Below are 20,142 nucleotides of genomic sequence, written 5' to 3' on the forward strand. Positions count from 1 at the left end.
TATTCATTTAGCCACCATTATGTGGTTTGATGGGAACAAGGGAATATATTTTTTTCTCATGTTACAGAAATTTAGCATTCTGCATTAAAAGCATGTGGGGAAAATGGCTATATTGACAAAGTTTTTATATAAGGTCTTTAAAATTTCAACAGAATTTCAACGTTATTTAGATAAAACAATTATGTTACAAAGACAACTTTTAACGTGATCAGGCCACCCACAGTGTGGACTAAAGAATATGGCATGCAAGCCACCCAGTGAGACTGAGGTCATTTTTTCATCTTTGCTTAAAGTATAGTCAGTAGACCAGATAATGTAGAAGCTTTTTATGAGCAGCGATCAAATAGCCAAAAACAGTTACTCTTTTTCTCCCCTTTCTTTGTGGTTAATTAAAAATAATTCACAAGTTGAAAAAGTTAAACTATTTTTGTACATAGTAAATTTTGCTTTAGATAAGCAACTCTGTCATTATAGTGATTTGTATAGTTGGAAGACTTTTATATATATATATTATATACACATATATATATATTATATACACATAATGTCCAGTTTGTGTATAATTTGAATTAGGTGATTTAAGAAGCAAGTATTCATTAATGATATGTTAAAATTTGTCATTTAAATTGCTTATGTAATTTTTGTGCCTGTTGCATGAACAGAAGATAATTTTACCAAGAAATAGGATTAGTTCTAAAATACTTCTTTTGAACAACTTTCCTGAAAGATGTTTTTATTGTTTTATTACCATATAATGCAGATATTAAATCCAGAGAATTTATCTAGTATAGTACCTAGTATCTAGTATGCCCATGCATGTGCATGTGTGTGTATATGTGTGTTTTAACCTATTATCTGAACTAATGAAATAATCTAAGGACCCATAATTGCTATAAAATTTGGAAGAATAGCTAAAATAAATGTAGGTTCACATCAGCAATTTTATTTGGGCCTGGTAAATATAGTTATTTTTAATATACAAAAAGACTTTGTAGGAAAAGTGGAAATATATTTTAACAAACCATAAAAGATCTCCAATATAGCTAACTTTAAAAAAAGTCTGTTGAGTTTTAATGTAAAGCTATAATAGTAGCCTAACATGCCTAACATTTTGTTTTATCTAAGCTTCTTTTGGTTTTTCTAAAATAGGAGCAAGTAATACTGCGGACACATTATTTCAAGAAGTATTAGGTCGAAAGGACAAGGCAGATTCCACTAGAAATGCACTCAATGTGCTTCAGCGATTTAAGTTTCTCTTCAACCTTCCTCTAAATATTGAAAGGAATATCCAAAAGGTAGAGTACATATTTATGTACCCATGGTTATGATGTCATAAATTTTAAAGAGTTATTGAGATAGTTTTTTGTCGTAACCAAATGTGTTCATGCTACTTTACTGACAGTCTCCAAAATGTTTCTTTATTTTAAAGGGTGATTATGATGTGGTTATTAATGATTATGAAAAGGCCAAGTCACTCTTTGGGAAAACGGAGGTGCAGGTTTTCAAGAAATGTAAGATTTGTTTATTACTTTTAGATCTTCTACTTTTACAGGAAGAATGTAGAATGCATTCTGCAGAGAAAGTTATTTGAATTTTAATTTTTGTTATATGGTACTCTTTTTAAAATGTAAAACAGTTGCTTCAAAAATAAAATGGCTTTTCTTACCAAGATGTAGCAAAGATGAACAACCGCAGCTATAGGATAAGTTAGTCTTGTACATTCTGTGCTGCTTGTTAATCATAATGCTATTAAAAAAATCTTTTGTACTGGAAAGAATCAATTACAGATACTTTATAGAGATGGAAACTTAGTTTTAATCTTCTCTTTTCAGAAAAAACATTATGTTTATGAATTCTAACCTTAAAGTGAACTAACACAATTTTTGAAATTATCTCTAATACAAGAGTTATAAAAAGTAAGAAAAGCCTAAAATGTCCTATGGTAATGCCTTATCAACTAGGAGAAATATCATAGGGCTTTATTAAATTTCTAAATGAAATCCATAAGGACTCAGAAAACTTAATTTCATTTTTTTATTGTGGTAAATTTACATGCAATGAAATGTACAAACCTTACTTACATATTACAGGTCAGTGAGTTTGACAAAATGCTCACACCCATATAACCCACACCCAGCAAGTTTCCTTGTGCCTCTTTTTAGTCAACCCCTATCCCCCAAGGCAATCACTGTTCTACTTGCCATAATTTGATTTTAAGTCTCCATTTTCTAATCTTATATGTTCTTTCCTTTTTAAATAGATTATGCTGAAGTAGAAACACGGATTGAAACTTTAAGAGAATTACTTCTGGATAAATTGCTTGAGACACCATCAACTTTACATGACCAAAAACGTTACATAAGGTAAACCTTTTGCAAGAATTTTGACAAATCACATGTACCTTATAGTACTAGATACATCATTTGGGGGAAATTAAGAGACTGATGAAATGGTGAAAGGGAAGATAAATAGAAATTTAGTGGTATCCAGTATAGGACACCAAAATTCTTTTGTATACTAACAAATTTGGGAGTATTCAGGGCAAGAAAATTCTGCTTGTTTGGGGAAAGGGAAAGTGGCCTCATTGTTTAGTCATTTCTTCCTCCTGCTCAATAAGGATTTACCTAACCTAGCTGGACAGTGTGGGTGTTGCACTCTGTGGGCACCCAGAGATCACAGGCAGGGGCTTTTTGTCTGGTTTAGAGCACAACACTGTGACATTCTGGGTGGGAAATTCTTCATGCCACAAGAGTGGGCTGTGGCTCAGTGGTATAGAAAATTCTGAAAGGTTTTAGTATTGAGAAGAAAAAATAAATAAATTTAAAAAATTGCAGGAATATGAAAAGTGATGGATACCACAGGGTATGATGAGAAGAAGGCCTTAGAAGGAAGCATTATAGCAGGGTGGTAACTGGCTGTTCCCTTTCGGTGACTTAACTTGCATTCCGTTTTCAGTTTCTTGATCTGAGATGACATGATAACACAATCTATGTCTTAGGGTAGTTATAAAGATAATCTAAGAATGCACTTAAGGATTTAATACAGCACCTGGCACATAAGCAGTAAATATATTACATACATATGTAATGTTTATACCAGGACTTGGAGATGAAGCATATGTTACAAACTTATTATATCTATGATTTAAAAGTATTAACTTTTTTTTTTGAATGTGGCCTTTATTCTCAGAATAAGCTACTTTCCAAACTTAATGCCCTCTCTCTTTAATTAGTGACGTTTATAGAGTATTCAGTACTTATAATATAATAGATTGACTATATATATTTATGCATTTGGCTGTTGTTACCATATGACCATTGAACATGATTTCCAGGTATGAAAAGAAGGTCTGGCCTGAAAGCTGCTGTGTTTGCAATGGTGGTGGGGACAATGATCCACACTCAAGACTTGCATTCTTGGTGATTCAGTAGAATAGTAGCAACATGAGCCTTTGTCATTATCAGCACATTTGTGTTACTAAAGAAGAAAGGGAGAGGAGGCTTTAGCAGGGGAGTAGAGAGTACTAACATTGATTACTGCCACTACCTGGAGTCTGTAGTACCCCTGGGCATCATGCTAGATGCACTATGTATATAAATTCTAATCCTGATAGTTACCTTGTGGAGGCATTTGTCTGATACCCGTTGTATATAGATCAGGAAATTGAACCTCAGACTTCATTCTTGCTCAGTGCACACGGCTAGCAGTAGGATTCCTCTGTTTGTCTGATTTCAAAGCTTATCTTTGCTTTTCTCTAAGCTGTCTTCATATAGGAAAGAATGTATTTGGGGGATTTTTCTGGCTTGTAGAATAATGGAAATCTAAAGCTAGAAATAAACTATATATATGTTAGTTCTCCATCTGCTTTTTTTTTTTTTTTTCCTTTACATGTAAAGAAAAGCTCCAGGAAGGTTAATCCTCTTGTCCAGGGATATACAGCTGGTTAGTGTCTTGTTGTCTGTGTTCCACCATGCTACTTAATTTTGCTTTGTATTTATATTTATGCTATTAAATTTGCCAATAGTAATATATTAAACCTTATTGAATGTACAGTGTCTTTATATAGTGAATTCCCATTTATATACATAATGTGTAGTTCTTGTAACTAGTTAATCTATTGAATATTATTTTAAAGATGGTAGGTGTTAAAAAAGATTTTTTCTAAATGGCCTGTTTAGGTGCTTTTTTTCCTGTCATTTAAAAGGGGAAAAGAATAAGAATGTTAACAAAAATGTCAAGTAGTTTACTTATTTTGTAATAATTATTTTTGATGCTTTGAGAAGACACTGAGCAATTAATCCTCCCCTTTTTAAATTAAGTTTTTAGTTATTAATAAATAGGAAAAATAACATCACAACCAGGTCAAGTATCTATTGGACTTTGGAATCTATGATGATAGGTACTGTGAACATCAGGAGGGGATGGAGAGGGCTTTATCATCAGCAAAGCATGTCTTTATTAGTTCTCTTACATATTCGGAAGTTTTGCATGGTGTGATTAAAAATCAAATTACTTTTGTATTTCATTTTTGTTCACTATTTTGTATAATTAAAAACTTTTGATTACTTTCACTCTTATTTTGTCTTGATTCTAGTAGCTTTAGTGAGAAGCAAAGTTATGTCATATATACTTCTTTCCATATGAATGTGATCCTATTCCTGGTAATTGTTAAAAATCATGTTAGAATATGGCTAAAAATTTTAATTCTTTAATTTTAAAATACTGAGGCTGTGCTCATAATTAGCATTCTTTACCCCTCTAAAAAAGCTGTTGTGTTCTTTGATACACAGTTTTAGAAGAAATAGTAGTTAACATGTGGCATGTTTTAAACAACGATCTTTGAAATGAAATACAGTTGAGTGTTAAAACAGTGTGGGGGTTGGAGCACCGACCGTCTGCCCAGTCGAAAATCCATGTATAACTTGACTCCCCTGAAACTTAACTACTTACAGCCTGATGTTGACTGGAAGCCTTATCAGTGACATGAATAGCCGATTAACACATTTTGCGTGTTACAGATTCTATTCTTACAATAAAATAAGCCAAAGGAAACGTTATTGAGAGAATCATAAGGAAGATAAAATACATTTATGGTACAGTACTTAAAAGATCTTTGTATAAGTGGACCTACACAGTTCAAACTTGTGTTTTCAAAGGTTAGTTGTACTTATTGTTTACTACTAAAAGAGAAGAAGAAATGTATTCAGTTAAGTCGTGTAAGCAAGGAAAAGCCTACCACAGATTATACTTTTGAACTGCAACACTGTAGAATTTCTGAGAGAACACATTTATCTTTATATCACATTTAATGTAATACCCACTAATAAGATGCTGTAAAGGATTATTAGTAAATTTTGCAAGGACCTAGGCAACATACTAAAGGAGCTTATAATTTTAAAAGTTATTAAGCAAAGGAGCATATTGATTTCTCTTGCTGTATTGAGCTCTTGTAATGGACCCTTTGTATTCCTATTCAATAGTTTAAAAATTAAAAGGAAGCAGCTTTCCTAAAAGAGTATTCCTATATTTACCACTGACACTAAATCTGAGGATGTTGTATGAGTGAAAGTGTTAGGAAAAAGTATTGTAGAAGTATTCGGAGGCAAAACAAACCTACCTAAGGAGAATGCTAAGACAAATTATCCCCAACAAGAAAGAATAAAATTATGTTTTTTGAAAAGAAATGACATAGTGTACTATTTGTCATTTTATATTCCAGATGAAAAAAGAGGAGAAAGCTTTGTGTGAGTGGAAGAACCAGATTATGTTGAAATATTTATGCCATACTAAATGTATTTTGTTAGATTGTAGTTTTATTTTTGGGTGCTGTTAATTGATTTGTGCCTTTCTCAACACAGACATAGCCTATTTGCAATCTGTAAATAGACGGTTAAGGAGAGGGAAAAGGGCCAGCTCTTCAGCTTACTTTGAAGCAGTGCTGTACAGTGTGAGCTACATTGTTTAAAGGGCCCTTTTGCAGGATGATCCTAGGCTCTGCTCAGAGCCCAGGCTATCTGCATTAACTTGTGAAGGTCAGGGTGGATAGTTCCTCAATGTGATTGATGTCAGATGTCTCAACATTTTATTTATTGCTTATTACAAAATGTTTCTCCTCTAATTAGCTGCTAATTGAGATATCGGTGAGTTAGGAAATACCTAGTACTAGAGGAACATGGAAGAGAAGCATCTGGTGTATCCCTCAGTGATTAGGATAGAGTCACAGCTTGTAACCATTAATTAAAATTTATCATTGAACAAAATTCTTTAACCTCAAGACAATAGTTAGCTTATGGTTTAAAAATAATTTCAAGACAATAAATTCAGCTTTTGGAGTTGCTTTAATTGGATTTAACTTATTGCAGTAGTCCCCACTTTGTCTGCAGTTTCAGTTGCATGATTTCAGTTACCTGCAGTCAACTATGATCTGGAAGCATCATCCTTCTGAAGTGTAGTCAGAAGGCCAGTAGTAGCTCAGTGCTACATCTCAGTGCCTACATCATTCCTCACACTTCATTTCCTGTTGTAGGCATTTTGTCATTTCACATCATCACAAGAAAGGTGAGTATAGTAAGATATTTTGAGAGAGAGCGACACTGCATTCACATAACTTTTATTATAGTATATTGTTATAATTGTTCTATTTTTATCAGTTATTGTTGTTAATCTTTTACTGTGCCCAGTTTATAAGTTAAACTTTGTCACATATATGACAAAACATACTATATATATAGGGTTCAGTACTGTCTGTGGTTTCAAGCATCCTACTCAGGGTCTTGGATCATATTCCCCCTTTGGATAAGGGGTGACTACTGTATGTTTATATATTTTGTTATAGCCGAGGGCCAAATCTGGAATTTGTCAGAAATTTTTCAAATGAAATGTATTTCAATTGTCATTCTGGGTTTGGATGTTTTATTGTACAAAGAAGATGTTAAATATTTGAAACTATTTAGAAACTAAGAAAAATGCCCATCTATACTACATTTTGTAGAGAAGTGTTTTCTCAAACAGTCATGAAAGTAGAGTTCAGACTTTGGAGGTTAAGTGTTTATTGTCACCGAATCTCTTCATGTAATAAAATAGCCTATTAGGATGTATAGAAAATGGTGTCACACTGCCATCTAGAGGCCATGTTTCAGAACAGAAAGGAATAAAAAAGCAATTGAAATCAAAAGAATATTCACTAGGTGTCCTCTGCTGGCTCCCACTTGTGTTTTCTATAATGGTTGAGAACTAAGTATGGAAACACTCTGTGAATTAAATATAAATATAAATTTAAGTTCTAAGGTTTTAGGATTATTTCAAGCTGTAAATTTGTCTTCTCGGTTGTTTTTGTATAAAGTCCTAATTTTTAAAAAATACAGTTTTATTGTTTATTTTTGCATGAAAAGAAATTTGAATATATTTTATTTAGAATGAACTATTAAAAGAGTTCCTGGGTGACTCAGTTGGTTAAGCGTCCAAGGCTCAGGTCATGTTTTGGCTCGTGGTTCGTGAGTTTGAGCCCCACTCGAGCTCTGTGCTGATGGTGCAGAGCCTGCTCGGGATTCTCTCTCTGCTCCTCTCTCTCTCTCTCACTCTCTCTCTCTCTCAATAAACAAACAAACAAACTTAAAAATTTTGAAGACTAATGTTAACAGGTGCTTTTACCATTTGATAAAATTTTAGGGTTTTTTTTTTCTTTCTTTTTTTTTTTTTTTTTTTTTTTTGTGTTTATTTTTGAGAGCGAGCATGAACTGGGTAGGGTCAGAGAGAGAGAGAGAGAGGGAGACAGAGAATCCAAAGACAACTCCACTCTGTCAGTAGAGCCAGATGTGGCATGTGAACTCAAAAACTGTGAGATCATGACCTGAGCCAAAGTCAGATGCTTAACCGACTGAGCCACCTGGGCCCCCCTTATAAATTTTCAGGTTTTCTTAAAATAAGTAATGACTTAAAAGAAAAATGCTAGCTTTCCTTTATCCTTATTTATGGCTGTACAGAGGAAGCCTACTTGGTTAAACTTGGCCTTGTTTTTTCAGGTACCTGTCTGACCTTCATGCACCAGGTGACCCTGCTTGGCAATGTATTGGTGCCCAACACAGATGGATCCTTCAGCTCATGCACAGCTGCAAAGAGGGCTATATACAAGATTTGAAAGGCAAGTCTGCTTCTCTTCTGGTGCATTATGCCATTCCTTATTGTCATGCCATTCCTTATTGTCAGTTTAATATTTGGAAATGCTTAATGATTAAGGGAATGATTAATTTTCTTGATATTTGTGCCTGGTTTTTGTCTTGTTTTGGTTTAGTTTTGGTTTTGCTCCTGGTTTAGCATTATACCTGAGTGATTAACAAAATGGGAGGGAAGGGAGAAAATTCTTGATTATGCCTATTTTATGGTTGGCACCCAGTGTTGACAAAGGTTTGGTTTCAGGAATAGTTAAACTTTTATGGGAAGCAACATGTTATTGTAGAAATATTAGTCTTTAATAAATGGTAGGAGTCCACTCACTATTCATCAAATATACGTTGAGCTCCGCTATGTGCCAAGTACTATGCCAAGTACAGATGGTGTTAAACTAACAAAAGATGAAATTATTGACAAGTAATATAAAGAAAAATCATAATATTGTGCGGGAGGAGAACGGAGGAGAATACGTTAGATGGCCATTTTTTTTCTGAGAAAAAGAAACATTTACAAAGGCCCTGAGGTAAATTTTAAAGGAAGAAGTCACAGCTGCATTCACATTCAGGTTTATCAACTTTTATTTGTATAATTCTATCATTCCACAGATATTGGATATATTCAGTTCCTGCTGTGTGTTGGCCACTATTGGGTACTAAGGATATAACAGTCAGTGTGGCAGACAGGGGCCTGGCTCACATGAGACTTATAAAATAGCAGGGGGCTATGGACAGGGAAAGTAGAAAGGACTAGTAGAATACAGTGTTACTTTCTAAGCCCGGGAAGTTCCTAGTGCCATGGTAGTAGCACTTAAGAACAGCATTCAAATCAGAGTTTTGAGGTCACAGTGACATTCCAAAATCTGAAGGAAATAACACTTGTTTGGAGATCGGAATGATATATGTATGGGCCAGTTGAAATAGAGGAGGAGAAGAGGAAAGACCACTCCAGGAATAAAAAACAGAATGTGCACAGGACTTCAAGCAAGAGATGGCCAGTGAATTCTCTGTGGCTGGAGCTTAGTGCCCAATCAAAATGGCAAGAGTAGAGGCCAGAGTTAGGAGGTGCCAAGGCTTATATGGACCTTGTTAGCCACTTCAAGGGGTTTGGACTTGATCTAGAGGACATTGGGCTGACAGTTACAGGTCTGAAATCTGAAGCAGGGGAAAGACCCACTGAGACTTAGTATTTGAAAGACTCCTTTGGCTTCCATGTAGTGAATGGATGAGAGGGAGCAAGACTGAACAGCAAAGCTCGTTATGAGGCTGCTACATTGATTCAGGCATCTTGCCTCACATGGACGTGGTGGATATGGAGAAAGAGATACAAGAGGTGTTCAGAAACTGGAAGTGATAAGACTTGGTGATTGAAGAATGAGGAAGAAGAAGGGGTCAAAGGTGACTCCCAGATATCTGATTTCAACAGCTAGTTAGGACGATGGCACCATTGAGTTGGGGACCATAGAAGAAAAAACTTATTTTTTTTTCTTTTGTTTGGGAAGATTGATTTGGAGTTGTCTGACATACAAGGGAAGATATCCAATAGGTAGTTCGGATTTACAGAACAAGAGATTTGGATGTGATCTGTGTGTAGATGGTCCCTGGGAGTTGATGCATTCACCCAAGAAGAGTTAAAAAGGAGAAAATTTCAGGCAGAAATCTGGGACACAATATTTACAGGGCTGATAGAAGAGACAAAGAAGGAGTGGTCTGCTGGGGTAGGAGGAAAGCAGGGCGTTTAATGTCATGACATCACAGAGGAGTGATCAGCAAGTTGTTTTAAGATGAAGAATAAGATGAAAAGATGTCTTTTAGATTTAGCACTGAGGCTATTGTTGGTGACCTTGGTAAATGTAGTTTCAGTGGCATGAGATGCCAAATAGATTATATAAATGTAAAAATAAATGAGACATCGTGATACTTACATGGCAAGGTTTCCAGGAGGAATAAGTGAAGTAACATAAAAACAGTCCTCTAACAGAAGGAAGTATAATGGAGAGGTCACAATTATTTGTTTATAGCATCATTTTGTCATGAATTACTTGGCTTGGTTTTGAGTACTTCCCAGCTGTAATTTTGTTTTATTCTAGGTATTTAGGAAAACCCAGATATCTCCTTATTGATGCCACATGAAAATTCCTATTAATGTCATTAATTACTTTAAAGTTTTAGCAGGTAAAAATGACCTCAAATTATATACACAGTCTGTATGTAGTCTTTAGGGATATTTAAAAGGCCTTACACATTTGTTTATTGGGTGTACTTTATTAGCCAGAACTTTCAACATTGACTTCCCATCAGAATTCCCTGGATCTTTTTAAAGACTGTCAATTCCTGACCTCTACTTTATTCCTACTGATTATTTTAGAATCTCTAAGTCTAGGCATCAGTATTTTTTTTTTTTTAATGCTCTCAGATGATTCAGGAATAGCCTGGATTGAATCTGTGCACTACATGCTGTGCTAGGGACTGGAAGTACAGTGGTGAGCAAGGCGACATGGTCTCTGACCTCTTAGAGCTTGTAGCCTAGTGGGAGAGATATATATTTTTAAAAGCCACATATATAATTGTGAAAAACATCACAAAGTAGGGAGTATAAAATTCTACTTCAGTCTATTGAGGGGGAGGTCCAAGGAAGTTTTCTAAAGGAGATGATATTTCCATTGAGTCTAAATGATAAATATCAGTTATCCAGATAAAGAAGTGTAGATTAGCCCAGATTCCTAGGAGGTGCTCAGTATTGTCACACTATTCCCCAATCCACTAAATGGTTAATAGGTAACAGTGATTAACATATATCTCCAGATTCAAAGAGGATATGTGGTCTAACTAAGGATTTTCCTACTTATAAGAGACATCTGATTGTGTAATTTGGTTATGAAAATATTTGAATTTTTGGGATATGTGTAATTTATAAAGACAACATGTAGACTATTTGAAATTGGAAATGTACCATGAAATTTCACTTATCTGAACACCTAATAACACATATTGTTATGTCCATACCTGAAATATCTGATAACCAGTATTCCATTGCTAAAGGTCTGAATCTTTCTTTAAGATAAATGGAGACACACTTTTACCTGATGGATTCCTTTCCTGTCATCTTGATGTTATGTATCACCATATGTATTTATCTAGAACTGGTTAAAATCAGTATGTCTGAAAAAAAATGATGATAGCTTATGTGTAGCTGGAGCTGTACCTTTTAAATTCACTGACCAAAGTTATTGCAGAACTTGCTCATCACTTGTACTCATGAAATAATGAAAAGAATGTACGTTAAATAGATCCATTTGTTAGTGATGAGCTCTATCTAAATTTATTTTCATAAGTTGGTCTTTTTGATTAGGAAGTAAAAACATAACAATTTATAACTTACTCCACAGATTTTATAACCATACAAGATAAATTTCCTAAATATATTATTAGTCACATATTTATAGGTTATATTTTAATTTTTCTCTTTCAAAAGAACATGCTTAACTGCACTCTTTTTTTTGAGAGAAACAGCATGAGCCAGGGAAGGGCAGAGAGGGAGACAGACTCTGAAGCAGGTTCCAGGCTCTGAGCTGTCAGCACAGAGCCTGATGCAGGACTCAAACCCATGAATGACAAGATCATGACCTAAGTCGGAGTCGGTTGCTTAACTGACTGAGCCACCTAGGTGCCCCTTAACTGCCCTCTTTTATTGTCAGCAAATACGACTAATAAAAACAACATAGATAATCCTAACACGGAAGAGCCTTTTACTTGGAAAATTGATGTGTTCCTTGAGCTCATATCAGGATGAGTTTTTATGATTTTATTTGCAGAATTCCAAACATACTTAAAAGCAGAAAGTGTGATAAAATAACCTCCAATGTACCTAACCTAGTTTCAGCAGTTATCAATTCATAGCCAGTCTTACTGTATCTGTACTCTTACCTGTTTTTTACCTCCCCTCACCCTGAATTTTTTTTTTTTCAACGTTTATTTATTTTTTTTGGGACAGAGAGAGACAGAGCATGAACGGGGGAGGGGCAGAGAGAGAGGGAGACACAGAATCGGAAACAGGCTCCAGGCCCTGAGCCATCAGCCCAGAGCCTGACACGGGGCTCAAACTCACGGAATGCGAGATCGTGACCTGGCTGAAGTCGGACGCTCAACTGACTGCGCCACCCAGGCGCCCCCTGAATTATTTTTGAAGCAGGTCATATTCATTCATAATTATTTCAGTATGTAAGTTTCAGAGATAAAAATTCTTTTTAAAACTGTAACCAAAACACCATTATGATTACTTAAAAGTTATTAATAATTTCTTAATATCAAATATTTAGTCTTCAAAATTCAGAATCAGTTTGATGTATCTAAGTACACTCTTACCCTACCTTTTTAACTTACACTCAATGCAAAGGCAAAGGACATGAAATGTGGCATAGATATAGACTGAACATGTGTTTCCTAAAATGGAAAAACTAGCCATTAGTAAAATATGGCCCACAGACCCATTTCTGTTCTGGTTGCTCTCATTAATGCATGTATATGTCATTGGACACATGTTAGCTCTTATATACACATAATACACATTTACTACTTTCACACAGATGATGTAATCATATATAGTATAGGTGTATGTATGTGTGGATGTGTTTATATAAAATATATGTCTTAATTAGAAGTGTGCTGGGAATAAGCTCTTTGTTCATGATGTACTCTCAGTTGATATTTGAGTGTCTAAATATATAAGTGTAAGGTAATATGGGGGAGGTCTCCTAAATATCATTTGGATTTTTTATTGGCTATCTTCTCATTGTTATGTCATTTTAGAAATGTAAAAAACCTGGGATAGTGTCTAGTTCAATTGATGACTTTATGTCTATTGTGCATGTGAAGGCGGTATCTCAGAGAGTGACAACCCAGCTTCCCCTTGTCCTGAATAGGGGTGGAAGTAGTGAGCAGTTCAGATTTCTCCCCATTCCACCAGACTCTACTCCTTCTGGACCAGTGAGGTAGGACAGCAGGTTCTCTGTATTCTATTGTAGGAGCAAATATTTCATCAAACAGGATTTCTGAACATGATGATCATGATGACAGTGCCTTTATTTCATCTGGCACTTCATTATGAAGTTTCATTGCTTTTATTCAGGTATTCTCAGCATACTGTTTTCAAAATGAAACCTTATTGCATTCTAAATCTAAAGAATGAATTGTAAGTTCCTCTATTATAATATCTGTACTTTGACTTTCAATACTGGATAAGATAAATGGTTGTAATTGTTTAAACCCCTAGGCAAAGAACAGTAGTCAAGAACGGAGACAGTCCTGTGAAATAAAATACAATTTTAAATAGATAGACTATACGTTTTTCAGACAGGAAAAGGTTTCTTAATGTCTTTTTAAGTTGGTCTTTATGCATTAATTTAAGAAATATAACATAATTTTTTTTTCAAGTCTTAAAGCCTTTCCATAGTGGTTTAAGGAAAAAAATGTTAATAATATATAGTCTTGTGGTCTTCAGAGAAAATTTCATAAGCAAAGATGGTGATAGATTTTCAGAGACAGCAATCCTATATTAAAAAAGCCACCTTTTTCCAAGGATTCTTTTGTATAGCAGAGCTATTCTTTTGTTAGCAGAGCTAGGTCATAATATTGATATTCTTATGGACACTGCATTAGACCTTTCTCTGAATTCTTATTTTTATAGTAATAACATAGGCTGGACTTAGTGGATGGTGTCTTCCAGATTATAAACACACAGAACAAGAGATTACCATTGTACCTTAAACATGCTTTGACATTTATCCCCAAATATTCTTCATTGCTTTTCTATGACCTACCTCTATAGTGCAAATGTGACTTTTGGCTTTTCTAAGGGGAGACACAGGGGAAAAAATATAGGGAATAGGCATAAAGATTAATATTTTAAAAACTCATCCTAGCTTAAATACTAAAGGAAGAGTTTGATTGTTTTTTTTTCCCCCCAGCCTAAACTGTTTAACCATTTTGCTACTGTTCCCCTGCATTCACAGCAGCTTTATGTCCTGAATTGTTGTACAGAAAACTTTTACCACCTTATAAGAAGTGTCATTCCTCTGTTAAAATTCCTGTGAAACAGGTCCAAAATTAGACTAAGTCTTCAGGTTTCCTGTCAGGAAAAGCCTTTGGTTTGCCCCCTACTGACATTCTCAAACAGGATTTTTAAAGGTAGCCTTCAAAGGTGTTTTTTTCTTTGTTCTGAAAATGAATTTAACTCTTAAAATATATGCTGGCGATATCTAATAACTCAAGGGGAAGGGTATCAGCCTACTCATAGAGTAATTATTCCCTTCTTTCAGGTATGTATTTAATTAGGACTTCGCCCAAAGGACGTATTTGAGTATGGGCATAATCAGGGGCATTTAGAATAGGAGCAATAGCTTAAGTAAGCAGCAGATTCTTTAAAATAGTCACACAACAGAAGAAAATACATTTATATGTGGCTCAGGTTCTCTTTGAAAACTTTGAGATGATATGTCATACTTGAAAGGTTTATTCTGAATCATCACGGTGTGTATCTATTATGGAAGAAAAAGTATTAATAGAGGCTGTGCTAAATATCTACTCTTAATTTTTTCAAACACTGAGCAGATTATTGATTACTTGCTGAAATAAAAATATTTATGTTTATCTGATGATCTTAAGATATAAAAGGCTGTATTTTCCAGTTTATGAAATAACATGCATAGGGGCAGCTGGGTTGCTCAGTTGGTTGAGCATCCCACTTTGGCTGAGGTTATGATCTTGCAGTTCACGAGTTCGGGCCCTGTGTCAGTCTCTGTGCTGACAGCTCAGAGTCTGGAGCCTGTTTCAGATTCTGTGTCTCCCTGTCTCTCTGCCCCTCCCCCACTTGTACTCTGTCTCTCAAAAATAAATGTTAAAAATTTTTTTAATAAAAGAATTTTAAAAATAACATGCATAAAATATTTTTTAAAACTTATGTTCAATTTTCTGAATTTGCAGAGTATAACTAAACTATTTTTCTTGATATTTAAAAAGTGCACCTATGAACTTTGTGTACATAATTTATACATGTGTATGTGTGTGTGTGTATGTATACATACATATATATATGTATGTGTATGTATATGTGTGTATGTATATGTATACATACACACTTTTAATTAGTGGAGTTAATAAATATAATTCTGGTATTTTTATAATGAAGGGTTAGGTAAATTTCCTGTACTCTTGATTAAATTGCAACCTCTATAGGGAATAGGCAGCAGATTAATCATATTTTCTATAGAACTACAAAAATATTTCCATAGTTAAAAGACAGTAAAAATGTGTCTTTTTATTATTATACATGCATTAAATGTTATATATTTAACAATATATATTATATACATAACAATATATAGTAATATTGTTATACATATATTAAATATTTTAATAAAATTATAATTTTTTTAATTTGTTACAATGAGGTTGTACCTAAGGATGGTTCTTTATGAAATTTATTTTCTGGAGATTTAAAAAATAATTTCTTTCCTGAATTTTGATCATAACAGTATGAATCTAGAAAAATAGAAGTTTATTTAAAAAGAAAAAAAAGGAAAGGCACAACAGCAGCTACAGATAGAAGATTTTGATTTGATCTACCTGCTCTTCCTAAATCCCTTCTGATGTAGGTTATACAACCCCAGCTTTATCTGTAGCCTTGTTTTTTGTTGTTGTTGTTGTGACTAGAGGATTTTTTTAATTGGCTCTAGAAGATTAAATGCTTCTAATGGGATTTTAGTCATTTGCTTTGAGATTTATAAGCTACAAGGGATATATAGAATAAGGCAGATTCAAGAGAGAGAAGTAGAGGTACCAGTTTAGGACTGTTATAAAAAAACTCTATTCAGCAGTGTGGTGGTCTGATTTTCTTTTCCCCTTTGTCCTTTTTTACAGAAAGGGAAAAACCCAAGTATGTTCAGGGTGCCATGAATTAGATTTACAAGGCATACTATTAGAAGTCATCCCTGTTGTTTGTAATAAGTGTAAGTTTATATAAGCAGTATTCACTACCTGAATGCAGATCAGCAGGTTTTTATATAATGACTGTAGATTTGTTTTTAAATCTAATTTGAAAAGAGAATTTTAGCTACCAAATTAAAATTAAGAGTAGTAATTAATACTAGTAATTTAAGTAGTGTTTTAAAGTCAGTAACTTAGGACTTGAGAATTTGATTTACTGTTTTGAATAACATAGCATTTGTTTGTAGATTTGCATAGTAAAATAACAGCTGTTAAACATCATAGGAAAGAGTTGGATTAAGTTCTTTTTACTTGTTTCTTCTATTTTATACTAGATTCCATTCACCTTACAATGAATGAGTGATCCATCTTTGTTAAGACAGGCCAATAAGGCTTATGTCAAAAGGACCTTTTTTTAAATTTGTTATCCTAGCAGCTGGTTCTTTTCTACTGTCTTGGCTTACTGTACATCTGGAAGAAGACATCTTGCAGCTGGGAGCCATTTCATGTCTAATTCATGTCCCCCTATCCTTAAGAGAGAAAAAAAATTTTGACAGTGCGTGTCAAGCACACATTGAATGCTAGCATTAACTGGTAATTTTAAAATATTCATTACAAATATTTTGTGTTATGTCATTTTGTAATAATTCTATTGCTTATATATTCTGAGCATGTTTTTTCTATTTAGATCTATAAAAAATTACAAAAAATATAGTACTTATTTATTTTTTTATTTAAATATTTTTTTAAATGTTTATTTATTTTTGGGAGATAGACAGAGTGGGGGAGGGGCAGAGAGATTGAGGGAGACCCAGAATCTGAAGGAGGCTTCAGGCTCTGAGCCTGTCAGCACAGAGCCTGACGCAGGGTTCCAACCCACGAAGAGCGGGATCATGACCTGGGCCGAAGTCGGACACTCAACTGGTTGAGCCACCCAAGCGCCCCTAAAAAATATAAGTATTTTCATAAAAGCATAAATAATTTTATTTTGTTTATTCACCTTTCTAGCTTATTTCAAATATCTGGTTCTTGTTTACATAGCTAATGTTAGCTAATAAATACTTATTCAAAATTCACACTTCTAGTTTTGCTTTTAAAATAGATTCTACTGTTTTACCTACTGTTTTGAATGATGTTAAAGTACACCAGAATTTTTGCCTGGAACCTGCTTAGGACAGTTGTGACACCCAAGAAAGTAAAGTGAGGTTAACAAAGAGTATGTTAAATATGTTTCCCTTCATTTAATTTAGATGAAATGATCCTCTTTAAATTAAGGAAATGCCCCTGTAGCAACTTTAAATATAGAGACACAGTAAGATCAAAAAGAACATTTTTATCTGTTGACACAGGTCTAATTCGTGAGGAATTTCTAATTCTGTCTTGATATAACCACCACCCCCTACTCTCCCCCCCCCCCCCACCCCCTCCAGATTTGGCATTGAAATTCTTCTGTGTGGTGTGCTTGAAAGGAATCCTATCCTGCCTGTGTCTGTGGAGGCTCCTGGCCCGTGTGTTTGGTCAACAAGCAACAGTGGGTGGTCGGGCTGCAGTGCAGGACAAGGGCCCGCTGTGCGCAGGAAAATGTGTTCAAAGGTGTTTAAGGGCGGTAAGGAAGTCAGCCGCCCTTCTGAGATTCCGGGGGCTATAGATCAGTGTTCTCCACACTATTGTAGACTGTGAGAAAACTTGCTGCAGGAGGCACGAAGGATGAGAAAATATAGTAAACTTATTCACCTGGTTCCACATCTGCAGGCTTCCCTTAAGAAAGGACTCTTCTGCCCTTTATGTTGTATAGTCTGTTAAATAAATATTGACTACTATTTGCATTGAAAATAGGGAAAACTTGCACAGCTTGAGTTGAAAGGATTTGATTGATACATGATAAGGTTTCCTGGAACTCTTTTGGAGTACTAGGTACAATAAGCATTTTCTACAAAATCAAATTCATTATCAGGTTTTTTTCCTTAGGAATCAATGTTTTAATGTAAACCATTAAGTTCTTGGGCCTAAGGGAAGATCTTTTCAGATCTTTTAAGAGCAAATTGTGAAAGATTGTTTATTTTCTTTTAGAAAAGTAATACATTTTAAACTTTTGATTATTTCTACGCTTGCAGCTTTATTCTTTTAGTGAAGTGACTAGGATTGTTTTATTAGTGTCCTATAGAAAATAACTTCTGCAGCTTTTGAAAACATCTTTTTCTTTTTCTCTTAATTAAAACAAATTTTCTGTTCTGTTTATATAGTATCCTTAAAAGGGTTTTTCTGATTTTATGTTTGTTTACAATCTGTTAATTTCTCCTACGTACTCACAATTAGAAAAAGTTCCTTTTGAGGTATAGAAGCTTTAACTGGAGAAATAAAACATAGATTTTTGATTGTCAGTAATTAAGAAGTTATTATTTTTAAAAATTTTAAGTGTTTGAAAGTTTTTTTTTCCCCAATATGCTTCTTCCAGCATCTGTAGATAAGCCATGTATCTTTTTTTTTTGATATATTGGTGAAACTGTAACTCAAATACTAGTTTGTAGAATTTAGAAGACATGGCTATATACCCTTTTAGTTCTAGGATTTTGTTTTTATCATTTTTCCTGCAAATACCACATAGGATTTTGGAACTAGAAGTACTGTAGTGTTGGTTCTCATGCTATCGGGTATGTTTCTGTGTGGAATTTTGTCTCCAGAGTAGTCTTTATACTGTTCCCCAGCTAACTGTTTATAGCCAAATAATTTTGATCTTATAAGCATTTATTCCTTTGAATGTATTTATTGGTTACCCTGCTTCGTGTCTTTAAAATAGCCAAGCTGTAACAAAATTCTGATGAATTTCAGAACAAATTCTGATGAATTTCAAAATAGGTTTCACTGTTACTTTTTTGTTGTCTTTATATTTTCTTTATATAATTTCCATTTAAGGCTTAATTTTCACATTTGCTCTGTAGAGGCAGACTTTTTATACATTTACATAACAACAGTAATCAGTGACCTAAGTTGTAGGAATAGTGAGCAAAAGAAACATATTTTCCATTTTATTCTCAGTGGTGATATAAAGTTTCAGATTTAAACTTCATATCTTAGAATCATTATTTTACAGCCAAAAAAGACTTTAAAATTTTTATAGTTTCAAGTCCTGATTTTTACAGGTGATGAAGCATTGGCCTATTATGACTCCTTCAGCTAGCTGTAGAATTCCATTCCAGTTGTAAAACCATGAGAATCCTGGGTTAATCCCTGCCTCAATTTCAAATATAGTGAACATGTTGTTAGTATTAGCACAAATGAAGCCAGAAAGTGATAACCTTTCATCAAGGCTGCAATCCTACTTTTAATTTTTTTTCATCTAGAAAAAATTGTCGAAACAGTTAATTTCTGGAGAAAATTTACTGCCAAGAAAACAAATGATTTCTCATAACCTAATGCAGTATTGAGAAAGACATAGCCAAACACAATTTTACAAAAACTTTAGTCTCTGTCACCTGTAAAATGTTCCATTGCAAGCTAAAATTCTAATGAAAGAACTGAAGTTGTGTGTATACACTTGAACACCATCTTGTATGCAGGGGCAGATAACTTAGGTTGTCAGGGAAAACACACAAGTAAGTAACATAAGTTTCAGTTGCACATAAGTCAGAGCATGATTTTATGAAACTTCCTAATTATTCACATTTATTTATTTTTTTTTAATTTTTTTTTTAATGTTTATTTATTTTTGGGACAGAGAGAGACAGAGCATGAATGGGGGAGGGGCAGAGAGAGAGGGAGACACAGAATCCGAAGCAGGCTCCAAGCTCAGCCATCAGCCCAGAGCCCGATGCGGGGCTCGAACTCACGAACCGTGAGATCATGACCTGAGCTGAAGTCGGACGCTCAACCGACTGAGCCACCCAGGCGCCCCAGCTAATTATTCTCATTTAATAAACATATGTTTTGTATAATGTATGTATGTCTCATGAACACATCAAAAGATGTTGCTATCCTTGTGTTGTAAAACAGCCAA

General features: G+C 34.3%; 1 protein-coding gene across 1 annotated transcript in view; it reads left to right on the forward strand.

Moving 5' to 3' along the window:
* Positions 1-20,142, forward strand: part of EXOC2 (exocyst complex component 2) — a 277,362-nt gene that overhangs the window by 99,335 nt on the left and 157,885 nt on the right. Inside the window, exons 9-12 of the mRNA XM_040460631.1 lie at positions 1,150-1,295; positions 1,430-1,511; positions 2,261-2,363; positions 8,022-8,140. Of these exons, the coding sequence (XP_040316565.1) occupies positions 1,150-1,295; positions 1,430-1,511; positions 2,261-2,363; positions 8,022-8,140 (450 nt within the window). The remainder of the gene's footprint in view (positions 1-1,149; positions 1,296-1,429; positions 1,512-2,260; positions 2,364-8,021; positions 8,141-20,142) is intronic.

Source organism: Herpailurus yagouaroundi, unplaced genomic scaffold (assembly GCF_014898765.1).
Source record: "Herpailurus yagouaroundi ecotype Mexico unplaced genomic scaffold, PumYag 250, whole genome shotgun sequence".
Lineage (NCBI taxonomy): Eukaryota > Metazoa > Chordata > Mammalia > Carnivora > Felidae > Herpailurus > Herpailurus yagouaroundi.